General features: G+C 49.9%; 2 protein-coding genes across 2 annotated transcripts; both read right to left on the bottom strand.

Moving 5' to 3' along the window:
- Positions 1 to 1275: 1275 nt before the first annotated feature.
- CSF3 (colony stimulating factor 3) lies at positions 1276 to 3548 on the bottom strand (the record flags this gene model as incomplete). Its single annotated transcript, XM_081162005.1, has 6 exons — positions 1276 to 1440; positions 1787 to 1933; positions 2078 to 2185; positions 2570 to 2724; positions 2879 to 2995; positions 3530 to 3548. The coding sequence occupies 6 exons, from the start codon at positions 3546 to 3548 to the stop codon at positions 1276 to 1278; spliced, it is 711 nt and encodes a 236-aa protein (XP_081018131.1).
- A 4165-nt stretch (positions 3549 to 7713) lies between these two features.
- On the bottom strand, positions 7714 to 21531 carry PSMD3 (proteasome 26S subunit, non-ATPase 3). Its single transcript, XM_081162651.1, has 12 exons — positions 21057 to 21531; positions 18564 to 18754; positions 17163 to 17300; positions 15565 to 15701; positions 14445 to 14635; positions 14171 to 14274; positions 10787 to 10901; positions 10564 to 10683; positions 10113 to 10216; positions 9684 to 9839; positions 8378 to 8428; positions 7714 to 8182 (listed from the first exon to the last, which is right to left on the bottom strand). The coding sequence occupies exons 1-12, from the start codon at positions 21271 to 21273 to the stop codon at positions 8105 to 8107; spliced, it is 1602 nt and encodes a 533-aa protein (XP_081018777.1). The 5' UTR covers positions 21274 to 21531; the 3' UTR covers positions 7714 to 8104.
- Between the last annotated feature and the right edge of the window lie 913 nt (positions 21532 to 22444).

The raw sequence follows: 22444 nt of genomic DNA, 5'->3' as shown, positions 1-22444 counted from the left end.
CCCCTTGACTCAGCTTCCTGATCTGTACAAGGCACGTCTCATTCTATGATCACCTGTGATTACCTGTGATCGTAGATGGGCTAGAGAAGATGGTAAACTGACCGGCCCTGTGCAAATGTTCAATGCGTCTGGACTGCTGAGGTTCTCCCCCAACTCCACACTCTCCTCTCGTGGTAGCAGTGGCCCATCTGCCTCCTGTCTTCCCCACTAGGCTGTGGCTACATGAGGGTAGGACCATGCCTGCCTCGTGCCCTGTTGTGTCCCTAGCACTTAGCCCAGCGTCTGCACGGAGGAGGTGTAAGATACATACATGCTAAAGGAATGAATGTTGAGGACCCAGAGGACTGCCCCCTTCCTCCCTGCACCACCTCTTCCCCTCCCTCTGCCCTTGATCACCATTCAACTCCCTGCCCCCCAGCCCATGGCCAGGCACCAAGAAGGAGGAAAGACATTTACTAGAAACAAACATTTTATTAAAATGAAGTTTGGCTACAATTAGAAAGTAGAGGCAGAGAATGAACAATTGAGCTTCCCTCTCACCCATCACATAATCCCTGTCATCTTTTCCCACCCGCATTTCCAGTCCCCACCCAGCAAGGCAGATACGTGACCATCTGCCCAACCCTAAAAGGAGTCAGAATACTGACCCTGGTGGGGTGGTGTCAAAAGCCTATGGGTGTCTCTATAGGGCATCCAGAAAAAATGAGAGACACCCCATGGCTATCAAAACATACCCAAAAAATCTTAAAAATTAGATTTCCCAACAAATTTGTGGGACCCCAGGGTCAAGCCTCCCAGCTCTGGCTGCCTCTGCTGGGCTTCATGCCTGTGGGGAAGGGACATGGGAGGAAGCAAGGCCTGGCATTCACAAGCCAAGCTGAGGCCAGAGTGAGGGAGGGATACGAGGACCCAGCTGGGGAACACTGCTGTTTAAATATTAAACAGGGCTGTCTTGTCTCCCACATGGGAGATTTCCTGATGCTTCCAAGGGTCCCAAGTTGGGTACCCTCAGGTCGGGAGTTCACTGCAGGTCTTCACAGTGCCCACTATAGTCACAGGAGTTAATACTTGGTATTTACCTACCTACCTCCCAGTCCAGGGGACAGGAAGACAGGAGCTTTTTCTCTCTGCTACAGACAGGAGAGTAAAACATGGAGGTGGAGGCAGGGGCCCAGGAATCTGAGGCTCCTTTCCTGTTCCCTGTCTTTAAATATTAGGTTTAAATAAACATAAATATTAAATAGAGATAAATACATTGGGTGGGTAGGGTTTTGCTCAGGGCTCAGCAACGTAGCGCAGGACACGATAGGCCAGCTCCAGGAAGTTCTGCAGGTTGGAGGCAACCAGTACACCACCTGCCCTGCGCTGGAAGGCCGAGGTGAACATTGGCACAGTGCTCTGGGTCGCCTGCACAGCAGGGGCCATCCCCAGGTCTTCCATCTGTGGGGGAGAAGACAAGATCAGCAATCAGGCCCCCATGAGTGGGTGTGGTTATCGCAGATGAGGCAGATCCCATGGCTAAGACAGGGCCAGGATCTGAACCCAGGTCTGTTCTGAGGGCCCGTGATGTGATCCCAATACTGCCCTCAACTAGAGTGTGTGTGGGAGGGCCAGCAGCAAGAGGGTCCTGGGTTGGGGTGGCAGCTCCCTACATTCAGCCCCTCACCCCCCAGAATGCTCCCACCAACCCCTAAAGAACTTCCAGGACCCCCAGGCTTCCAGCATGACCTTTAGGGACCTGCTGGGTCTGCGCCCCTAACACATGCCTCTCCCAACTGAGGCTCACCTGCTGCCAGATGTTGGTGGCAAAGTCGGTGATGTCCAGCTGAAGCATGTCCAAAGTGGGGGCTAACTCGGGGGAGATTCCTGCCAGGGCCTGCAGGAGGCCCTGGTAGAGGAAGAGGCCACTGTGGAGTTGTCTCAGGCAGCCCGTCTAGGGGAGATGGAGTAGGAGAGTTAGGGGGTGCTGCCTGGGATGTTCCCCTTAGGGCCCCAGCTTGGAGCCTGGAGGTGGGTGCGGAGCTTCCAGATCATCCTTCCCTCCCTCTCCCCTCCCTCCTCTCCTCTAGATACTTACCAGCTGCAGGGCCTGGCTGGAACAACTGCCCAGGGGAACCTGGGGGATGCCCAGAGAGTGACTGAGCAGCACCAGCTCCTCGGGGTGGCACAGCTTGTGGGTAGCACACTGGGGATGAGAAAAATGTTGAGTGCAGGGGAATTGATAGGACCAAGCTGTTCCTTCCCATCTCTCTGAGGTCTTCCTCTCCCTCCATGTCCTGCCAGGCTCCTCAGCCCCATTCTGCCCTCCACTTCCATCCCAGCCAGCCCCTCCCAGCACAGTCCCCAAGAGGTCCTCTTCCCCCAGTTTCTTCCCAGCCTTTCGCGGCTCCTCTTCTCCTAACCTTTCTTCCATTTCCCTGTTCCTCTCCTCTCTCCTGCTCCTTCCTGATGTCTCCCCCATGCTTCCCTTCCCCTCCCTCAGCTCTCCACTCTGGGTCCTCTTTCCTCTACACCCGCTGGGCAGCATCTGGGTCCCCTCCCTGTCTTTCCACCAGCCTCTCTCACTCACCAGCCTCTCCTGCACGACCACGACATCAGCCTGGATTTTTCTAACTTGCTCTAAGCACTTGAGCAGGAAGGTCTGGGGCAGGTTGCTGGCAGGGCGCAGGGGAGTGGCTTCTTGCACTGTCCAAAGTGCACTGTGCCAGAGTAGCAGCTGAAGGGCTGGGAGCAGATGGGAGGGGCGCTCAGAAGACATGCTCTCCACCCCCACCAGGGTCCCTTTCTTGAGACTAGGGACCGCCAGCCCCAGGACCACTCCGACCTCCCTTGCATGTCCCAGGCAGGCAGCTCCCGGATCCTGGGCAGGGACACTCACCCATCAGCTTCATGGGGCTCTGGACTGCAGGCTCAAGAGGGTCTGGGTGGGTCTGCAGGCTCAGGGCTCTGTCAGGGACCAGCTCCAGAGGGCCTTTATACGGAAGCCCATGAAGGCCTGGGAGGAAATTACCTGAGACTAAGGCTTAGTAATAACTTCCCAGGATTTATGCAAATTTAGTGTCCAGGACAATGCAGGGGGGTTGAGACAAAAAGCTGTTTGCGAAAGTTTTGTGAAATTGTGGAATCTCTGATTCTTCTTTGACGTAGTGCCCCCCCTCAAACTCTCTCCCTCCCCCTCAGCCCCACCCAGGCCTGAATTGCCCCAGGGTGTTTGAACAGAACCATTGAACAAAGGCCGAGCCTCCAGATAAAAGCCTTGGAGGCTGGAGTGGGGTCAGACGGAGCGGGGATAGGCAGACCTCCAGGCGGCCCCGCCCTCTCTCCCCTGGCAGATCTGTGGGGCAGCTCCCTTTGCCACTTTCCCTTGGGATAATCAAGCCCCCTACTCCCTGCCCCCAAATTCTGAGAGGAAAGAAGCTAGTTGCCCCCATTCCTACCCCCAAACTCCCACGAGGCTGCCTTCCTGAGTGCTCTCCTGAGGGGCCAGAGGCCTGGGATCGGGACATTAGGGTCTTGCCTCCTGTCCCACCACACAATTTGATGGCCATCATCCCAGATTCCTGTCCTGAATTGGTTAGCTGGGAACTCCCCAATCCCCCCCATGACTCATTCCTTTAAGCCCCTGGAATCCTGGCAGAGACCAGAGGAAACCGGATGTCTGTCCCGAATGAAGCAAGACCCTTGGAGGCTCTTGGTTCACCTAACCCTGCCCTTCCTCCTCCTACACTCCCCCTCCCAGGACAGCGCCCCAGGGCTTTGGAGTTGGGGGTCTGGGACAGGTGGCTTCCCAGGCCAGGTTCACTGCCAGCCGGAGTGTTTGTGCTGTCCTGGGGTGGAGAAAGGCTGGGGGTGAAAAAGAAGAAACTGCCCCGCTTTGAATCCTCAAACGGTGCAATGTTGGTACTGGAAGGAACCTTGGAGTCTATTCCAACCCTGTGAACTGGGCCAGAGAGGGAAGTGCCTCGTCCAAGGTCACGGGGAGCAGAGTGAGAGTTATACCCCAGGTCTCTGCCTCTGGCTGGGGAGCTTTCCTCAGGCCGCGGGGCCTGCGCAGGGCAGTCTCACTAACTGCACCCGAGGCTGTCAGTTTTCCAGTTTACTCTGGGATATGCCTGGGAACAGAGGCATCTATTTTCACCTGAGGAGTGGGTGTGTCTCTTTGGATGAGGCCATTTCTGGGGCAGGGGTGCCCCCTGGTGGTCATAGCTGGCAGGGTCTTCACCTGTGTTCTGTGCACATCCTGCCTCCGGTCCCCTGTCCTTGGCGGAGGACATTGGCCCCCTACTCCACTTTCAAGTAGGCATTTTGCCACCTTGCGCTGCCTGAATGCAGCTTTGGCTCACTTCTGTGGAGCAGAGGGCTGGATTTAACAACTGTGGAGGGCAGGAAATTCACATCAACAAACGACCCCTAAAACCTCCGGAGAACTCAACCTGCCTTAGACATTGTGTGGGTGAGCAGAGCACTCTCCATATATTATCAATGCATTCCTTTCAATAAGCCTATAAGGAGGGAACTAGAACCATTTTCCCTTTTACAGGAGACAAATCTGACCTCAGAGAGCTTAAGTAACATGCTAAGGAGCAGAACACAGAACCCAGGTCTGCCCTGGGTCAAAGTCTTAAACTTTTTTTTTTTTAATATATCTTTATTCATTTCAGAGAGAGGAAGGGAGAGGGAGAGAGAGAGAAAAACATCAATGATGAGAGAGTCATTGATCGGCTGCCTCCTGCACGCCCCCCACTGGGGATCCAGCCCATAACCCTGCATGTGCCCCGACAGGGAATCGAACCGTGACCTCCTGGATCCTAGGTTGATGCTCAACCTCTGAGCCATGCCCGGCTGGGCCAAAGTCTTAAACTCTTAACCATCGACTCCCTTAACCAATGTTTGGCCTTCCTCAGGCCAACTCTAGACCCAGACTTTTATCTTCACCTACAGTCCAAGTGTGTCAAATATTTGGTTCAGAAAAATATGTGAATTCTAACAAGGGTGGCCAGAGTGTGAAAGGCTTCACAATCATGACTAAAGAAAACAGGAACAGAAGGGCTTGTGTGTGGTCTCAGAGCTAGGAGGGGGACAGGGAGAGGGGGCCACAGCCAGTGTTTTCAGCTCACCAGAAAGAAAGAGCTTTCTTTTCTTCTTTTTTTTAATCCTCACTTGAGGATAGTTTTTCATTGCTTTTCAGAGAGAGTGGGAGGGAGAGAGAGACAGGGAGAGACAGAGAAAGAAACATCGATGTGAGAGAGACACATCAATTGGTTGCCTCCCGCATGGCGCCCTGGCCGGGGCCTGGGATCGAGCCTGTACCTGAGGCACATGCCCTTGTTCAGAATTAGACCCGGGACCCTTCAGTCCACAGGCCAATGCTCTAACCACTGAACCAAACCAGCGAGGGTGGCTAGAGCTTTCTAATGGTCTGAGATGCTGGAGTGGGCTGCTTCCAGAGGAAGAGCCTTCCCGGGAAGTGCCATAGCATCCATCCCGTAGGGAGGAAATCTGAATGTTGGCTGCTAATGATATGTCAGGCACCTTCCATTATCCTTCTGTCATTTCATCTTCTCAACCAAGCTGTGCTTTTTCTCCTTATAGACAAGGGCTGGCCTCAGAGAAACGAAGGGCCTTGCCCAAGATCACAGTGAGTGGCAGAGCCGGGCAGGATTTGCTTCCCAAGCCTCTGTGGCTCCCATTACATTCCCTGCCTGTTCTTGGGCAATGGCTCAATCCAGACTTCTGCCCAACTCAGGAGAGAATAAAGAGCAGGCAGAGGAGAGAGAGCAAGAGCTTGTTACTGGCCACGGCGCACACAGGCTGAGCTAGACCAAAGGGATCTCCTGGGAAAGGGTCTGGCTCCAGAGACCCCCAGTTACCCACCCTCCAGCTTTCCAAAGGCTTTCCCAGGCATTTCTCAATGTCCAGAACTGGTCAGCAACTTCCCCTCACACTTGCTGTTTCAGTCTGGCCCTGGGCTTGGAGCATCTTCATGCGGGCTCCGGGGTAACTCATTTGTTGCAGATTTAGCCAGTGGGCCAAGATACGTACACCCTGAGTTAAGACTGGGTTTTCCATTTTTAAATGGTTGGGGGGGAATCAAAAGTATATTTCATAACATGTACAATCATATAAATTCAAACCCCAGTGCTCATAGATGATGTGTTTACATGTTATTTACAGCCACTTTCAAGAAGGGCGGAAGTGAGTGATTGTGACAGGCCATATGGCTCACAAGCCTAAAAATGTATTATCTGGCCCTTTAAGAAAGTTTGCAAACTATGTACACAGTGATGTGTGCAAGGAGACCGGCAGAGATGTCCTCTGCAGCATGGCTTATAATAATAAACAGATGCTCGCCGATGGGAATGGCTAAACAAATTGTGTTCCATTCACGCCACATATGCCTCCCTGCAGCCCACCGACTGAAACTCCACGAGGAAAGGAGTTTGGTTTATCCCACTGAATTCTCAATGCCTGGATTAGACCTCAAAACCAAGATTGAGTGAAAAGAGCAAGTTACTTTCATGTGATACATCATTTACAAAGACTTAAAGACTCAAAACAATGCTATATTTTGTAGTAAAGGTATAAAAACATAAGCTGGAAGGCTACACACTGAATTCATCATGGCTGCCTCTGGGGGAGGAAGCTAAGGGCCTAGGAAATGAACCAGGTGGCCTTCCAGTTCATCTGCAGTGTTTTTTCTTGGATTAAAAACAGGACACAATAACAAAATGTTAACATTTATTAAACTTGCATGGAAAGCACATGGGTATTGGTTATGTTGTTCTTTGTATTTCTCTGTAGTTTTCCTATTAAAAAAACAAAACTGGAAGATGGAGAACACACCAAGCTCTCCAAGCATAAAAATGACACTATGCTTCTCCTGGAAAAGAAAGCCAAGCCGATGGGGATGAGTTACAAGAAAGTCCCAGACAGTTGAGTACAGAACATGGTCAAGGTGAGCAAGGACCAGGAAATTATGACAAATGACTCCAAGTCTCTGTAACAGGGTGATACCCTCTCCAATCCGTTACCAAGCAAGAAAGGGTCTGAGGCACTTTGGGCCTGGTGCAGACTTTAAGATTTATAAACAATTATAAGGTTGGGCATCATCAGGAATAATTTTAATTACAATGAGACACGAAATGCATGTAAGAAAGAGCCTCAGGCAGCTGTACCTGTCCCCTTATCAGATACTCAGAAAGTCACTTTTAGAGGTCAGGTAAAGTGGCCAAGGGCTAGGAGCCCAGGAAGCCCCCTCTAGCCTCCCCTCAACTGTGCTCAGTGAGGAGCCCATCCCCCATCCCATAAAGGCCAAATGAGAAAACCCTGCTCTCAACCGGCTGTAGCCCAGAGGGAGACCCTCCTCTCCTCTGCAGACCTCACCTGAGGGCCACACTCTTGCTTTTCTTTGATGCTCTCGAAGTCTAGATTCCTAATTTTAGAGCCAGGTCACTGAATTGAATCCTGATAGACGTGGGAAAGGAGCCTGAGAGGTTTAGTGATGTGCCCAATATTTGAGAGCCAGTTAGATTTGAAGCAGAGTAAACTCAGGCCCTTCTGACCCCAGCTGTCTCTTCGCCCTGCCCTTTGCTTCATCTCCAGCTGCATGGTCCTAACTACCCCTGCGGAGTACTCCAAGACCAGGAATAAGACCCCGGACTCTAATACTGCAGGTGTGAGAGCCAATTACAGTAATTAACTGATGCACAAAGAGCTTTGGAGAATTTTTTATTGTTTAAAAATCATAATTGAAGCTTCAAAAACATACAATCCGACCCATGTCCCAATTCAAGCCCCCTACTCCCTGGAGGAGAGCACAGGTCTTTTCCCTCCCACCTTGCGGCCCACACCACTAGCCAGGACCCTGCCCTGGGAGGCTACCTGCCCACTCTCTGGCCCACTGTGTGCTAAGTCACGGGCTGGGGAGGGGCCCTGGGGTGAGGTGGGGGTGGCTGGCTCTCTACATCCCCCACCTCCACCCCCACAATACGCAGTCTGTGAGCTGTGCGTGGGAAAAGGGGCCAGTTCCCTGGGCAGGGGACCCCAAAGGGGGAAAGAGAAAGAGCCAGTCCCCACTCACCCCACCCCTCCCCAGCCCCCCAGCTCAAGGGAAGCTGTCATCATCATCTTCTGCCATCTCCTTGGCAAACTCCAAATCTTGCTGCTCTCGCTCACGCCGTTCCTGGGGAGAGAGACAGGGTGAGAGCTGTGCTGCCGAGGATGAGTCGGGCTCCCACTCAGTGCTCTGCCCAGCCGGACACCCCCCAGGCCAGGAACTGCCAAAGCTTCACAGCTGCCCCACCTTCCAGAAACCTCCCTCTTCCCTTTCTGTAGCAAGTTCTATCTTCGGTCATACCCACAGCAGAAGGCAGCTTACCTCTGCGGACTCCAAGTCCTTGTTGTATGATTTGGGAGGAAACCTCATGGCCTGAAGCAGAATAGAGAGGAACAAGATGAAGTGGAGCCATTAACTTAACACATTTATTGTGCTCCTTCTGTCTACCAGGCACCAAGATACGAGTAAGACAGGCTATTCAGTCTCCAGTTGAGTGTGGTGGGGGAGCCAGGAATGGAAATGAATTATTGCAATACTGTGCGGTAAATGCTGGAAAGAGAATTAGGAGCCTCTGGAGGTATGAATGACTGATCCCTGGACTGGGCAGGCAGGGGAACGGCAGCGAGGAGGAATGGCTGGGCCGTGGGAATGGAGGAAAAGCAGTCCGGGCAGAGGATTCAAGGTGTGAAGTGGTCTGGCCTGAATTCTGAGTTCAGTGGGGGTGCAGCAGGGGTGGGGGTGGGAAGAAGGAAAGGGGGATAGGGAATGAAGGGGAGGTAACAGTGGGGAGTGAGGCTGGAGACACAGGGGACAGATCACAAGGCCTTGTGTGTCTTGGAGCATGGCGTTTACCCAATTGTAAGCAAGGCAGCGATATCCCTGGCTTCCACAGGGAAGGAGGAGACCAGGAAAAAATATGGAAGCCAAACAGTCCCTGCACCCAACTCGGTGCCTGACACAGGACAAGTGCTCAGTAGCCTTTGTAGAACTAGATACCAGCCCTGCCTTTTACACAACTCAGACTTCACTAAGTGCCTTAAGACAGTGATTTTATTTAATCGGGTCAATCCTGCGAAGCAGGCAGGGCAGGTAATATCTCACTACCACTTTCATAGATGGACAGAGCCTCAGAGAAGGCAAATAACTCCAATTTGGAACCAAATCTAGAACCTCAGACTCCAAATCTCTGTCCTCCTTGCCTACTAGACTCCTTAAAAGCAATAGAGCCTGGCCAGGCTCAGCAGTTGAGCACTGACCTAGGATCTAGGAGATCGCAGTTCGATTCCCAGCTGAGGCACATGCCCGGGTTGCGGGCTTGATCCCCAGTCAGGGGTGTGCAGGAGGCAGCCGATTGATGACTCTCTCATCACTGATGTTTCTATCTCTCTCTCTCCCTTCCTCTCTCTGAAATCAATAAAGATATATTAAAAAAAAAAAAAGGCAATAGAAGGTGCTACAGTCCCACAAGCAAAGTTCTTTGCCCCCTGGGGCTCCCTGCCCTGACAGTGATTTTACAGATTTGGGAACTGGGCCCCAAATCATGCCAATCTTCTCTGAGGAACCCACGTGTGTAGGGTGGACAGACATGTTGCTGCCCAGCCGGAGCCTGCAGCCAAGCACTTCTCACCTTGACAGACATGTTGTGGATGTCGAGGCAGAAGGAGATGCGCTGGTGGAAGGCGAGCTGGGGCTCTCGGGTGGAATAGATATCAATCATCTCCTTGGACTGCACGTAGCCCTTCTCATGGTTGATGCTGGCCTCAATGACGCCGTCCCGGATGGCCTGCAGACACCCAAAGGGAGGAAAAGTCACCAAAGAGCCCATCCTCTAAGTCCTAGAACATCTTATTCCATCTCTGACTTCCTTACACTCTCATACATTCTCCCACAAACACACGTACTCTCTGGTAGCTTCCTGGATTCACTGCAAGACTGGTAGCCCTGAAAAGACAGTGCTACTGCTTTATCTATTCCCCTCCTTGGCCAAATTCCTCCCACTCCCATCCTCTGAAATAAGGCAGGAAGGTGACAACTGCAGTCCCTGAACCAGCCCCACCTTGGCAACAATGAACTCTGCATCTTCTGGACTATCCAACTGCAGCTTCTGGGCGATGTCAGCCAGGGAGATCCGGGAGTAGGAGAGGCTGATCATGCGCACACCTGGGAGAGAAAGGAGTGGTGGGGTAGGCAGAGCACAGACCCTTCACTGCCCATGACGACCCACCCACAGGGTTGTCCCTGTCCCTTGGAGAAGCCCAATCTGGGTCCTGCTCTTCCAGCAGCCCCTCAGACTCTGATTCATACTTTTTTTTTTTTTAAACACATATTTACTGATTTCAGAGAGAGGAAAGGAAGGGGGAGAGAGATAGAAACATCAATGATGAGAGTGTCATTGATCGGCTGCCTAGCCTGCAACCCGGGCATGTACCCTGACTGGGAATCGAACCCCAGTCTCCTGGATCCTAGGTTGATGCTTAACCGCTGAGCCACGCCCGGCAGGACCATACCTGTCTTAATGACGTTGTGCCGTAGTCGGATGATTAGGGTGTAGGTCCCATCTGCTTGAAACTTCTCCCCAAACTGATCCAGGACCTGGTTGAACTTGGCTAGGTTTCCTGTCCTGACAGCTTCAGGGGGAGAGGATTGGATCAAATGATGCACATGGGCATATACATCAGAGGCCACAGTGCCAGGGGGTCTGGCAAGCACTGGGAGGGGGACTGGCCTTACCTTGGGTCAGAAGGAAGTAGGGCATGAGTGAGCGCTTGAGAGATGGCTGACGGAACTGCAGCCGGTCCGGGATCTCCCCCAGCAACAGCTCCACCACAATAAGAAGCTTGTGCACCTGGCAGAGTGTGACACAGGAACACAGTGGGCAGGGAGTCCCACCAGGTGGAAGAGAATGAAATGGGGCTTCAATTCAGTCAGATATCCTGGGAAATGGGGACAGTGGCACTGTGATTAGGCTCATGGAGAGAGGAAAAGTCCCTGAACCTATGCTGGGCAGGGAATCAAAGCTCTACCTGTGGAGCCAGGTACTGGGAATATCTGACCCTTTGACTGCACTTAGCCCCACATGTCACTTCACCTGGCCAGTCAGCACACACTGCTCTGAAGTGGCAGTGCTCTAAAGAATAGGCCAGGCCAGATGGGCAGGTGCAATGGCTCAGAAACAGTGAGGAAATAGGGTCCAGACCCAGGGGGTGGAATTTGAGTCAACTGAAGATGCTGGTTAGGGAGGTGGATGTTACTGTAGAGAAGAGTTGAACAACGTGTAGAACTAGAGTCTGGGTAGAGGCAGAAGCACAGGAAAGGGGCCTGGCACAACCTCAGTGAATGAGCCATGTATGGACATAGAAAGCTGGCTGGAAAATCGGGCCCTTCCTCCTTCATAAAACCACGAGGTATTTCTGAATAGTGCCTATTATGGATTTAGCACCGTGCAAGGAAAACCACAGTGGAGGCGATGACGCCCAGTAAGAAAGGAGCTTTCTATCAAGCAGGAGGGACAGGAACACAGACAGCTAAATCATGTGATAGCAAGTGTCACGAGGAAGGTAAGGGGTTAAAATGGGTGGTGGGTGACATGCGCACACCTGGGCAAGGACTCTTCACCCTCCACATAGCCCATGAGGCTGCCCTGTCCCTGGGAGTAACCTATGAGTGCGGGGAAACCCATGGAAATTGTAGCAGTTAATATACGCCTGTAAGATTCTGATGAAGCAAAAAAAAGGAGGGAGGATGTCTCAGTCAAGGGAATGGGTTGGAAAAGAGGCAGGCAGGTGTGATGGCACACCTCGGGGGAGTTCGGGGGCTCTCAGGAGAGACGACTGGGCCAGTCTTGGGATGCGCTGTTTGAATACCAGGCTGAGTTCTGAGTTGACAGACAGAATGCTAGTCTTTATTCACTAGCTAGGAAATGCTGAGCAACTGAGTCCTTGGCTTTCTTATCCCTAAAATGGGCACGATAATAACAACAGTAATACCTGGCTGCCTACCTCACGAGACAGGATATTCTGCTGGGCAGGCAATGGGGAGCAATGCAAACTTCCTGGGCAGGGCAAAGACGGGCACGGAGCTCTGCTTAGCCAGGCGGTTGTGTGGAAGCTGGATTAGTGGAGGGGAGAGTGATGGCCAGAAATGTCAATGGCTCAAACAAGGGCACTGACAGTATCAGAGAGGAGACAAATACAGAAGACTTAGTGATGGGGAAGATGGGGTGGGGAGGAGTCTGAGATGATACTCCGGATCCTGTCTTGACCGATGGATCGGGAGAACAGAAGGAAAACTGGTCAATGGGCAACCAGAGGGGTTTATTTTGGACAAGCTGAGTGAAGCGTCAGTGAGTATCTGTATAGGATATGTGGTGGGAGTTGGATTTGTAGGTCTGATGTTCATAAGAGGAGCCAGAATTAATATTATGGACTGATCTGTAAGCCCCCAAATCTGAAGAGGTAATTAAGGTAAAATGAGGTCATATGAGGGGGCCCTAACCCAATGATTGGTGTCCTTATAAAAAGAGATTAAAATACAGGCAAATGCAGAGGGAAGACCATCTGAAGATGTTAGAAGATGACCATCTACAAGCAAAAGAAAGGCCCTCCGAGAAATCTAACCATACTGACACCCTGATTTTGGACTTCTGGCCTCCAGAACTGTGATGAAATGCATTTCTGTTCAGGCCCCAGGCTGGTTTCCTGGTTAGAGCAGCCTGAGCAGACTAAGACAGCAACGGACTCTGGTGATGCACCATGAAGGTCAGAGTTGAGCTATGAAAGCAGTAAGACCACCCAAGGAGAGTATGTGGGTTTTACTATGGATGAATAAGCTTCCAGAGTGTTCGTCTATGAACTCCACTTTACAGCTGACGTCTCCCTTCACCTGTTCTCACCCTCCCCATTGTTACTTAAACCCGGCTTCTCTGCCTGTGCTCTTCACCCTCTTTCTTCCTGTCTCTTCCAAGGCCTTCACCCATCACCTATTTGCTCAAGTCTCTCTGGGTGGGAAGTTCCCCCAACTCTGCTTCTTTCTGTCTCAAGCAACTGTCCCACCTCTTTCCTGCTTCCTCACCAACAGTTCACCGGCCAAAGACCCCACTCCAGCTCTCTCTGCTCCTTCCTGCCACCTGGCTTCACCAAAGAGAACTTGGAAACCTTGTTCATCCATAATGAAATCTGGTTTGAAAACACTGCTTTACCCTTCGACACCTATCCCCAGTATGTGGAAACAGCCTATGTGTTAATCACTTGTATTTTTAGTTGTTTTTAGAAAGACCTTTAGTGTATGCCCAATATTGTAAGCAATCTAACATGCTGCACATGTACTGCATGTCTCTGAAAAGCCATTCCTTTCTGTGAAATTCTTCCCATCTTTCAGAAACCAAATACAATTTAACATTTTTCTTTAAGATCTCTTTAATTATTTGACCAAAACCAAACTTTCCTTTCTGAGCACAAACAAACCACATCTCCTGCTACACTGACCTAATCATTGTGTACTTTTAATCTCTTCTCTTTCAAGGACACTAGGATGTGGATATTGTTGATTTTGTGTTAAGGTGGGAACAAAGACCTGTAGTTGGGAAAGCTGGGGCCAAATCTGGCTATTAGGCCCTCAAGCCTTCTGAGTCAAAGTTCTTTATGTATCTCTTTGAGGGCAAATACAATTTCTTATCCCTCTTTTTTATTCCTTACAGTGTCTTAACACCAAGGCCAGCACTCAAATAAAACAAAACACAAACAACCCTTGGTGACTGACAGTTCAAGGGGCGGGGAGCAAGGTTTATCTCCACCTGAATCAGCCAGCCTTCTGGAGACAACACAGCTCCCACATGGGCACAGAAGGGACCAGGTAAGAGTCTGAGATTTATCAACAACCTATGCCCATGCCTGGAATGACCATAAGGAGTGCTGGGGAACTGGGGACACTCTGAACATAAACTGCCAGAGGTGCAGGTGGCATCTACTTCATGTGCCCTGAGCAATGCTGTGCACAGACACCTGATGCAACCTTTTAGACGGTGAAGATGAAGGAGGCCTTCCCTGGCCCCTACATAGGGAGAACTAAAGTGTTATCAGAGGAGTAAGTGGCAGAGGGAGGAGAGTTGTTGCTCACAGTCTGTTTGAAGCCGACAGCTGTGTGCTGAGGGGCCTTGCGAAGGGCATTGGTCATTGTTCTCCGGGCCTCCGAGTATTCCAACTGGATGGCTTTGATCCGCCCTGGGTGTAGAGGAGGGAAGCGTGGATCAAGAGAATGGCCCCATCCAAACCTCCTCGCAAACCAGAGTGCCAAATGTGTCTCTGTGCACCAAGGGCACCCCATTTTTAGAACATTTGCGTGAAGTAAGCCTGAGGCACCTTCTGACTCGGGGGGTGGGCCCTCTGCTCACCTGTGTAGTAGAGGTACCTTGCCCACTCATTGTTGTTGGCCTGCTCAGGGAACACGGACTTGGACACCAGCTTCTCAGCCTGGTCGTACAAGCTGTAGTGTAGGTAGTTCCGCAGCAGGAGGTTCAGCAAGGTGGCCTGCCCATCTGGGTCGTGCCGAAGGGTGGCTGTCCGGAGCCGAGCATGCAAGAAGCTTCAAGAGGGAAAGGAAAAAAAAAAGTCAAAGGTCTCAAATAACAACTCTTCAAACTGCTTTTGACCTCTCCATTCTCTCTCAATTCCTAAAAATGTGATACAAACTGCTTTTCTGATTATTCAGAGTATTTAATGAACTATTCTAGGTCCACAAAAAGGACAGAACTCTGCTCTCAGGGAGTCTGCATTCTAGTGGGGGAGACAGAAATTCTTTGTTTAAGATAATTAAACAAAGACTTGAAAGAGGTAGGGGGAGGAGCTTTCTTGGCAGACTAGAACCAGTAAGTGTAAAGACTCTGAAGAGGCCCGGCCGGCATGGCTCAGTGGTTCAACATCGACCTATGAACCAGGAGGTCACGGTTCAATTCCCAGTGAGGGACATGCCCGGGATGTGGGCTTGATCCCCAGCAGGGGGCATGCAGGAGGCAGCCAATCAATGACTCTCTCATCACTGATGTTTCTATTTCTCCCTCTCCTTTCCTCTCCCTGAAAAATCAATAGAAATATATTTTAAAAAGAAAAAAAAGACTCTGAGGAAAAGTGTGTCAGAACATGTTGGGTCATGAGGACTTTGGCTTTTCCTCAAGGGAAACGGGGAGACACTACAGGTTTTAAGTAGAGGAAATGTTTTCCAGCCTGTCATTCCACTCTTGATCTACCAATCAGTCTTCCCTTGATGTGGGGTGAAGGGAAGAAACTGGGGGGTGGGACAGTTCTTAACAGCCCTGTGGTCACCTCCATTTCTTCATCTAATATCAATCTCTCTCTCAACCCCTCACCTGGGGGGGCATGCTAACCACTGCCCCATTTCCTGCCTGGCACTTTACATCTACCAGCTTATCCCTCTCTGCAAGTCCACAGCTGTGGTAGTGACTGACTACATCTCCGACCCAAAAGGCCGAGAGGGAGACCCTTGGCAACCTGTACCTGCGCACCACATCCAGCTTGTCTAGGAACTCATAGACCCGGGCGTGGTAATAGTAACACTTTGCAGCCAAAAGGTCCAGGGCCCGGCGGTTCTGAGTGCTGATCTTCTGCATCAGATCGTCAGAGATCTTCTGTGCCTGGAGGGGCAACCAAAAGAGAATTAAGTGGTAGTTTTTCAAAAAGTTAAACACAGAGCCATCGTAAGAGCCACTGAGCAATTTCCCTCCTAGGCACATATCCAAGAGAACTGGAAACATCTGTTTGGATAAATACTTGTACACAATGTTCATAGCAGCATTATTAATAACCAAAAAGTGGAAACAACCCAAGTGTCCACCACCTGATGAACAGATAAACAAAATGTGCTATATCCATACAATGGAACATCATTCAGCCTTAAAAATGGAGTAGAGATACATGCTACAACATGGATAAACCTAGGAAACATTATGCTAAGTGAAAGAAGCCAGACACAAAAGGCCATTTATACAATTGCATTTATATGAAAATGCTCAGAATAGGAAAATCCATGAGACTGATTAGTGCTTGCCAGGGGCTGGGGAGAGGGAAATATAGGGAGTGACTACTAATAGGTGTAGTGTTTCTTTTTGGGGTGATTAAACTGCTCTGGAATTGGATAGTGATAATTGCACATTGTTGTGAATATACCAAAACCCACAGAATTGTATACTTTAAAGGGAGTGAATTGTATCCAAGAAACAACCAGTTTTAAGAAAAGGAAAAAAATCCCAGGGAATTCAGGAGTGGGACCTGTCATTTCTTGAGTGTGCTCTTGCGACAGTGGCTATGACTGACAAATAAGCAGGCCCCAAGTGGAGGAAGTAGTGAACTGTAATATAATATCCAAAATGGAGTTGTTCAGTTCCATAATAAGAGCTGCTATTTGCCCTGGCCAGTGTGGCTCAGCTGGTGGAGTGCTGTCCTGTGCACAGAAAGGTTGCTGGTTTGATTCCAGATCAGGGCACATACCTAGGTCACAGGTTCAATCCCCAGTTGGCTGCGGTGTGTACGGGAGGCAACCGAGCAATGTTTCTCTCTCTCTCTCCCTCCCCGCTTTCTAAAATCAGTAAAACATATCCTCGGGTGAGAATTAAAAAAAAAAAAGAGCTGCTATATTTATTAAAATATTGTGAAAACTTTACTACATACAGATCTTTGTGCTAATTACTTTTGAACACATTATTTTATTTAATACCAACAATAATCTTGTAAATTGGGTATCGTTTCCCCCACTTTACATACAACTAGGAAAAGTTAATTTACCTAAGGTACAGCTAGGATTTGAACCCAGGTCTTTCTGTCTCCAAATCTCCTACTTTTCCCAAAAGACCCACTATTTGGTATTGTGCCGCAGCCAGGCATGTAGAATGACCATTGCGAGCCCTTTCCCTTGGTGCCTGAGCAGGAGTTGAGGGGTCTTCCCTGGCTGTGGGGTTCGGTGCATTCCCACTGAGGAAAGGGTCTAGGGGATGGCTAATAACCCAGGGATTATCTCCACTTTTTTACCACAGGCAATCTATCCTGAAAAACCCCCCACTGCTTGGGACATGTGAATCAGTCTCACTGGTTCTAGATACCTCTTTGTAGCGCTTGCTGTTCATCAGGAAGATGACCACAAGAAGTTGTAGATAGGCTTCCACTTCAGGCAGGAGGGGTGCCGAGGCAGCTTTTCCTGTTCGGGGACGGAACTGTAAATCAGCTTCTGTGTCCATGGGCTAGGAGAGGACATGAGTTACCGTGGAAAAGCTCAGTCAGATCACAAATTTATTAAGCATTCGCTATGTATTTCAACAAATACTGAATGCCTAATATGTGCCAAGATTTTTCTAGGTGCTGAGAATAAAAAATTAAAGAAGACAGTCTCTTTCTAGAGTGAGTCAAGGAGGTTGGCAATACCATACCATACAACAGAAAAGAGGGTTACAGGAGTGTAATGGACAATTTTACAGAATGTAGTGGGGACAGAAAGGATGATGTAGGACCCCTCATAGAGCCTAGAATCTAAGGGGAGAGATTAAACCACTGCACCTGGAACTACTACAAATTCTATCAGACAGGGTTTAATATAGTGATACAATTTTAGAGATGAGATCAAGAATAATGGGACAAAAAACTTTTTCGTGGGAACAAAAGAAATTTGGGGGAAATGGACTTATACATAGTACTTATTTTCAGATCTATCACCAGAACTGGAATAAGGTGAACAGCTGAAAAAGTGATCATGTTGGGTGAATTTAGGGGTATAAAGGTTAAAACCCATTGGGGGAGGGGGCTTTTCCCCTTTCCCTGACAATAAACTCTTCATCATTCCAACTCTTCATCAGGCAATTTCCTGAGCTTCCACAGCTACGGAACAGACTGTAAGTATATAGGATTTTAGGGGGATGGAGGTGGCTGAAGGGTCAATGAGGTCTGAGGGGGCAGGACCTGGCATGTGCTGAATGATAAGGAGGACTTTACAGCAGAAAAGGAAAAGGAGAGGTCTCTCCTGGCACAGACACCACTCTATCAAACTACCTTCATTCTAAGAGCTTTATACATATTCCTCCCCTGCCATTGCCCCCAAAATCTGTTCATCACATTTAACAAATGAAGAAAATAACGCAGAAGGTTAGGTCACTTGCTCAAGTCCCACAGGTACCAAGTGGTAGAGTCCGGATCCAAATTCAACTCTACTTCCAAACCCTGTGCTCTTAACCACTGTTTTATATGTCCCCCATAGTGAACCTCAGAGGCAAAGAGGTGGTGGCAACTTCTCCTAGGACAGTGGAGATGTCATCCAATTGGAGGAGAGGGTCTGTGTTGGGGGTAGTAGGAAATGAGTTTGGTTGGAAGGTTCCTGATTCCCAGTTCCTTTCCCCGACTCAGAAGAATGACACTACAGGGCAGACGGATGGTTCCCTTGTCCACGGGCAATGATCATTAAAATGGGCTGCAGGTCACAAGACAGACCTTCAGGATGCACCTGACCCACTCACCTCTTCCAGAAAGGATAGCAAGAAGTCTCGAGTGGCATTATTTGAGGTGAAGAATCCATGCACAGCCTTATATAGAACATAGTGGTTGAGGCGGCGCGACGTGGAAGGCAGCATCCGCAGGGCCCTCAGTACGTAGCGAGGCTCCTTGCCGGAAACTGCCTTCTCCAGCTGTCTCACATGCTCCTTGATGTCTGCGGAGGACCAGAGGAGGAAAAAATGTTACTTCCAACTCCTTCCATTCTCCCCTACCCCCGCCCCACCGCAGACAAGTAGTTCTAGGGAGCCTCTTACAACAGGGTAGGATGTGGCCAGTTACCTCTTTTGCCCTAACAGGGTTAAGCAATACTTATGGATGCCATACAGTAATTTTAAGACATCACCAAGAGCCAAAAAATAAAAAAAATAAATAAAATAAACAAAGCTGGGGTGGGGGAAAGGGTAGAGGGTGACAGAAACAGGAAGCAAAGAAATGATGAGAAACAAAACAAACACATGGATATTTATCAGATCTCTAAATAGGAAAAGACTTTCTAAATGTAAACAATGGGAGAAATCACGCATACATAAGAGTGATGAAATCAACAAAGGAAAAATACCTGCAACAAATGTGACCAAAGATTCATATTCTTATTCTACAAAGACCTTGTATAAATGATTTAAGATAAATATGAGGTGAACAGGACATTTCTGCTGGTATACTTTAAACAGTACAGTTTTCCTGGACAATACCTATCCAAATAAAAACATTTACCCTTTCGACTCAGGCACACAGAGATTCTATACTGAAGAAAAAAATTATAGGGGTAGATTAAACACTTGGGCACAAAGATGATTGCTGCATAGCTATTTATAAGAATAAGAAACTGGAAACAACTTAACTGTCCGATAAGGGAATGCAACCAATTAGTAGTTTCTTCGTTACCTTTGTATATTCAGCACAGGCTGCCTGGGTCACATTAATGATAGAATTATAATATTTATGGAGGGTTTACTATGTGTTCCTCGTGTGCTAGGCACAGTTGTAAGCATCCTCATCTTCACAACAACCCAATGAAATAGATGCTATTACTCTCGTGACAGAGATGAAACTAATTCTAGAGCTTGCATTCTTAGCCACTATATCAGGTATTCAATAAATGTTTCTGGAATAAATCGAATGCCATGTTTGTGGATATGTCAAATAAAAACACACCAGATCATCTGTATTAAGTTATGCCTGTTCCAAACTGGACACATAACTCGATCTCAATTACAGGAGAGCAGCTTAAAAATTCATAGGAACAAATGTTAACCATGGTTGATTTTTTCACCCTGCTATACTTTAGACATCTCACATTTTCCAAAATTTCTACAATGAACATGAATTACTTTATAATAAGAAAATGAAGTATTCCTAAGAGACATGTACACACCCCGTAGGTAATACTGAGCGGCACCCTTGCCACCGGCTATCATTATTTTGGGTAAAAAGATCTTTATTAGATGCTGATCCTGTTACCCAACCTATTTACAGTAGGAGCTGATGCAGTCAGCCCTATCGTATCCTCAAAAACAGCACCCAGAAGCATACCTTGGCTTATCTCAATGTTTTTGAGCTAGCTTCTCATGCACGTAAGCAGGGAGAAAACCCAAGAAGTAGTCCAGTCCCACTTGATCCAGAACTAGGCAAATAGCAACAGGCTCAGAGTGGGAAGCTCTTACTCTACCCACTCCAAACAAGGACAGGATGCTCTAAGTAGGAAAGGTGAAATGTGAACCTGGAGGAACAAGAGGAAGGTAGGAAACTGGGAACAGGCATCTAGGAGAAAAGAAATGCGGGGATTGGGGTATAGTTTAGATTGAGGGAGAGTGTTAGGAACTCAAACAAAGATGATCCCTAAAAAGTTGAAAGCGTGTAATGTGTTTAAACCCTTTAGAAACAAGAGTAGGAATAAGGGCTTGAAGGGAAAGGAGGGAAAAAAAAGATGGGACCGTTTGGGTAACTTAATTACAGAAACAAGGAAGCAAGATACTAGGTAGAAAGGGCTCTTTCAGGGGAGTTTGCTAAAGGCAGCTAAAACAACAGAAACCTTTGTACACACTTACAACTCAGGGGTCAGTATTCTGCGCCTTCCTGACCCCCTTTACACACATAAACACAAACACCGGCTTCTAGGGGGACCAGTGAATATCGGGCGCGATAGAATCAGCCCGGCAGGACGTAAATGGGAGTTGGTCAGCGGGGAGGACCAAGAGGGAGTCACCGACAGGGAGAGACTAGTTCTAGATGCAATCCCGGGGGTTGGGAGGAGGTGTGCGGCAAGGGGAGTCCGAGCCTGGCCTAACTGGGGCTGGGGTTAGCAGCGTCAGGGTAGTGGGGCCGGGAAATTGGGGGGGGGGGATCCCTAGGAACCGGGGACGGTGGAGGCTACGCTGGGGTCCCAAGAAGAAGCTGGATCACCCGGGGCGCTGTCACCCGTGATCGTGGCACGTCCCCGGCCCAGGCTCTCGTACCCTCCAAGGTGACGGTGTCCAGCTCTCGCTGCGAATGCTCGGCCGGCGTCGCCGTCTTCCCGTCAGCCTCCCCGGTTGACCCGCCACCCGCCGCCGCCTCCTCTTTCATCTCCACATCCTGGGGGGCCGGGGGCGCCGGCGGTTCCTGTTCCCCTCCGCCCGGCGGCGGCTTCGCCTTATCCGCGCCGCGGCGCCGCGCCGAGCCCTCCTGCTTCATGGCACACGGGGTCGCGGCCTAGTCCGGGGACCGAGGCCGGCGCCTCGCGTGAATTCTCGCAACAGAGAGCAGGAACCGAGCCGGGCCTGCACACGAGCGCGGTGTAGCGACGGGCCGCACGATGACGGAGCAGCAGCAAACCCCTTCCCACCGCTGGGCCTGCTGGGAAGCGCCAGGCCGAGTGGGCCGAAGGCCGAGTCCAGAAAGGCGAAAGGAATCAACAGCCGAGGTGCAGGATGGGGGAGGATCTTCGAGGAAGGAGAGGGGAGGAGCCTGTACGGGTTTGCGGGGCGTTCTTTGCCGTATTGGGGTTGATGGTAGGTTCCTCCGGCGTGCATTTCTGTGCATGTCCACGAGAGGTCCCCACAGGCTCCAGTCTGGGTTTCCGCAGACTCAGCGCTTCAACCAGCGTGGAGTAGGCGGGGCCTAGGGGAGCGCAGGGCGTGATGACATCACGAGTTGCCGGGCGGGTTGCTGCCCAGACTCTATTTGTCTCCGCTGAGTCGCCTGCGGGATACGCGCGGTTCACCCTCAACGGCTGCCCGGTGCATCCCACGCGGGGGAAGAAAAGAAGCTGCGAAAGAGGGATGTGGAACTAGGCTGTTGGGCTTAAAATAAAACCGAACTGTGGGATTCAGCTTTCCTTGTCAGATTTTAGCTAGTGCTGAAAAAAAGGCATAAAAATCTCTGCAGCCTGAGAGTGTGGATAGGGGCAGAGTGCATTTGGGTACAATCGCTGCAGTTTAATAAAGTTTAGGGGTCTACGTATGGCCCAGGGCTGGCGCATTGGGGGGCGCCGTGGCCGAGTACAGCTGCAGAATGCAGCCTGCTGGAAGCTGTGCTCCGGACTGCCGGGTATTGTGAGGCCTTAGGAAAGAAGGTAGGAGCCCTTATTGGCAGAGGCTTCAGGGAGTCCTTTTTGGGGCTGTATGCATCCAGACAGACACTGTAGTGAGATAGGGACCAGAATAATAGTGTACCTAAGGGGAGCCTGAGAATCCCCCAGGGGAAGGAAATTGGACCATAAATCCTGTCCACGTATTTTACAAAGGAATCCTCCAGTGATTCTGCAGGAGGACACATGTTCCAACTTCCTAAGACAAAACCAAAACCCCCTCCCCTCTTGGAACTTTTATCTCTTCCATAAATAGAAGTCCTGAGTTTTAGACCA

This window comes from Miniopterus schreibersii (assembly GCF_964146895.1).
Source record: "Miniopterus schreibersii genome assembly, chromosome: 16".
In the NCBI taxonomy this organism is placed as follows: Eukaryota; Metazoa; Chordata; class Mammalia; order Chiroptera; family Miniopteridae; genus Miniopterus; species Miniopterus schreibersii.
This window is presented reverse-complemented; position numbering and strand designations above follow the sequence as displayed.

What these genes read in the sequence shown, in the direction of transcription:
- PSMD3 (XM_081162651.1), bottom strand. Translation starts at nt 21,273, where the DNA reads ATGAAGCAGGAGGGCTCGGCGCGGCGCCGCGGCGCGGATAAGGCGAAG. An exon ending in ACAGCAAGCGCTACAAAGAG is followed by an intron (nt 15,702 to 17,162) that starts GTATCTAGAACC and finishes TTGCCCCTCCAG; the next exon opens with GCACAGAAGATCTCTGACGA. An exon ending in CTGTCGGCTTCAAACAGACT is followed by an intron (nt 10,902 to 14,170) that starts GTGAGCAACAAC and finishes ACACTCTGCCAG; the next exon opens with GTGCACAAGCTTCTTATTGT.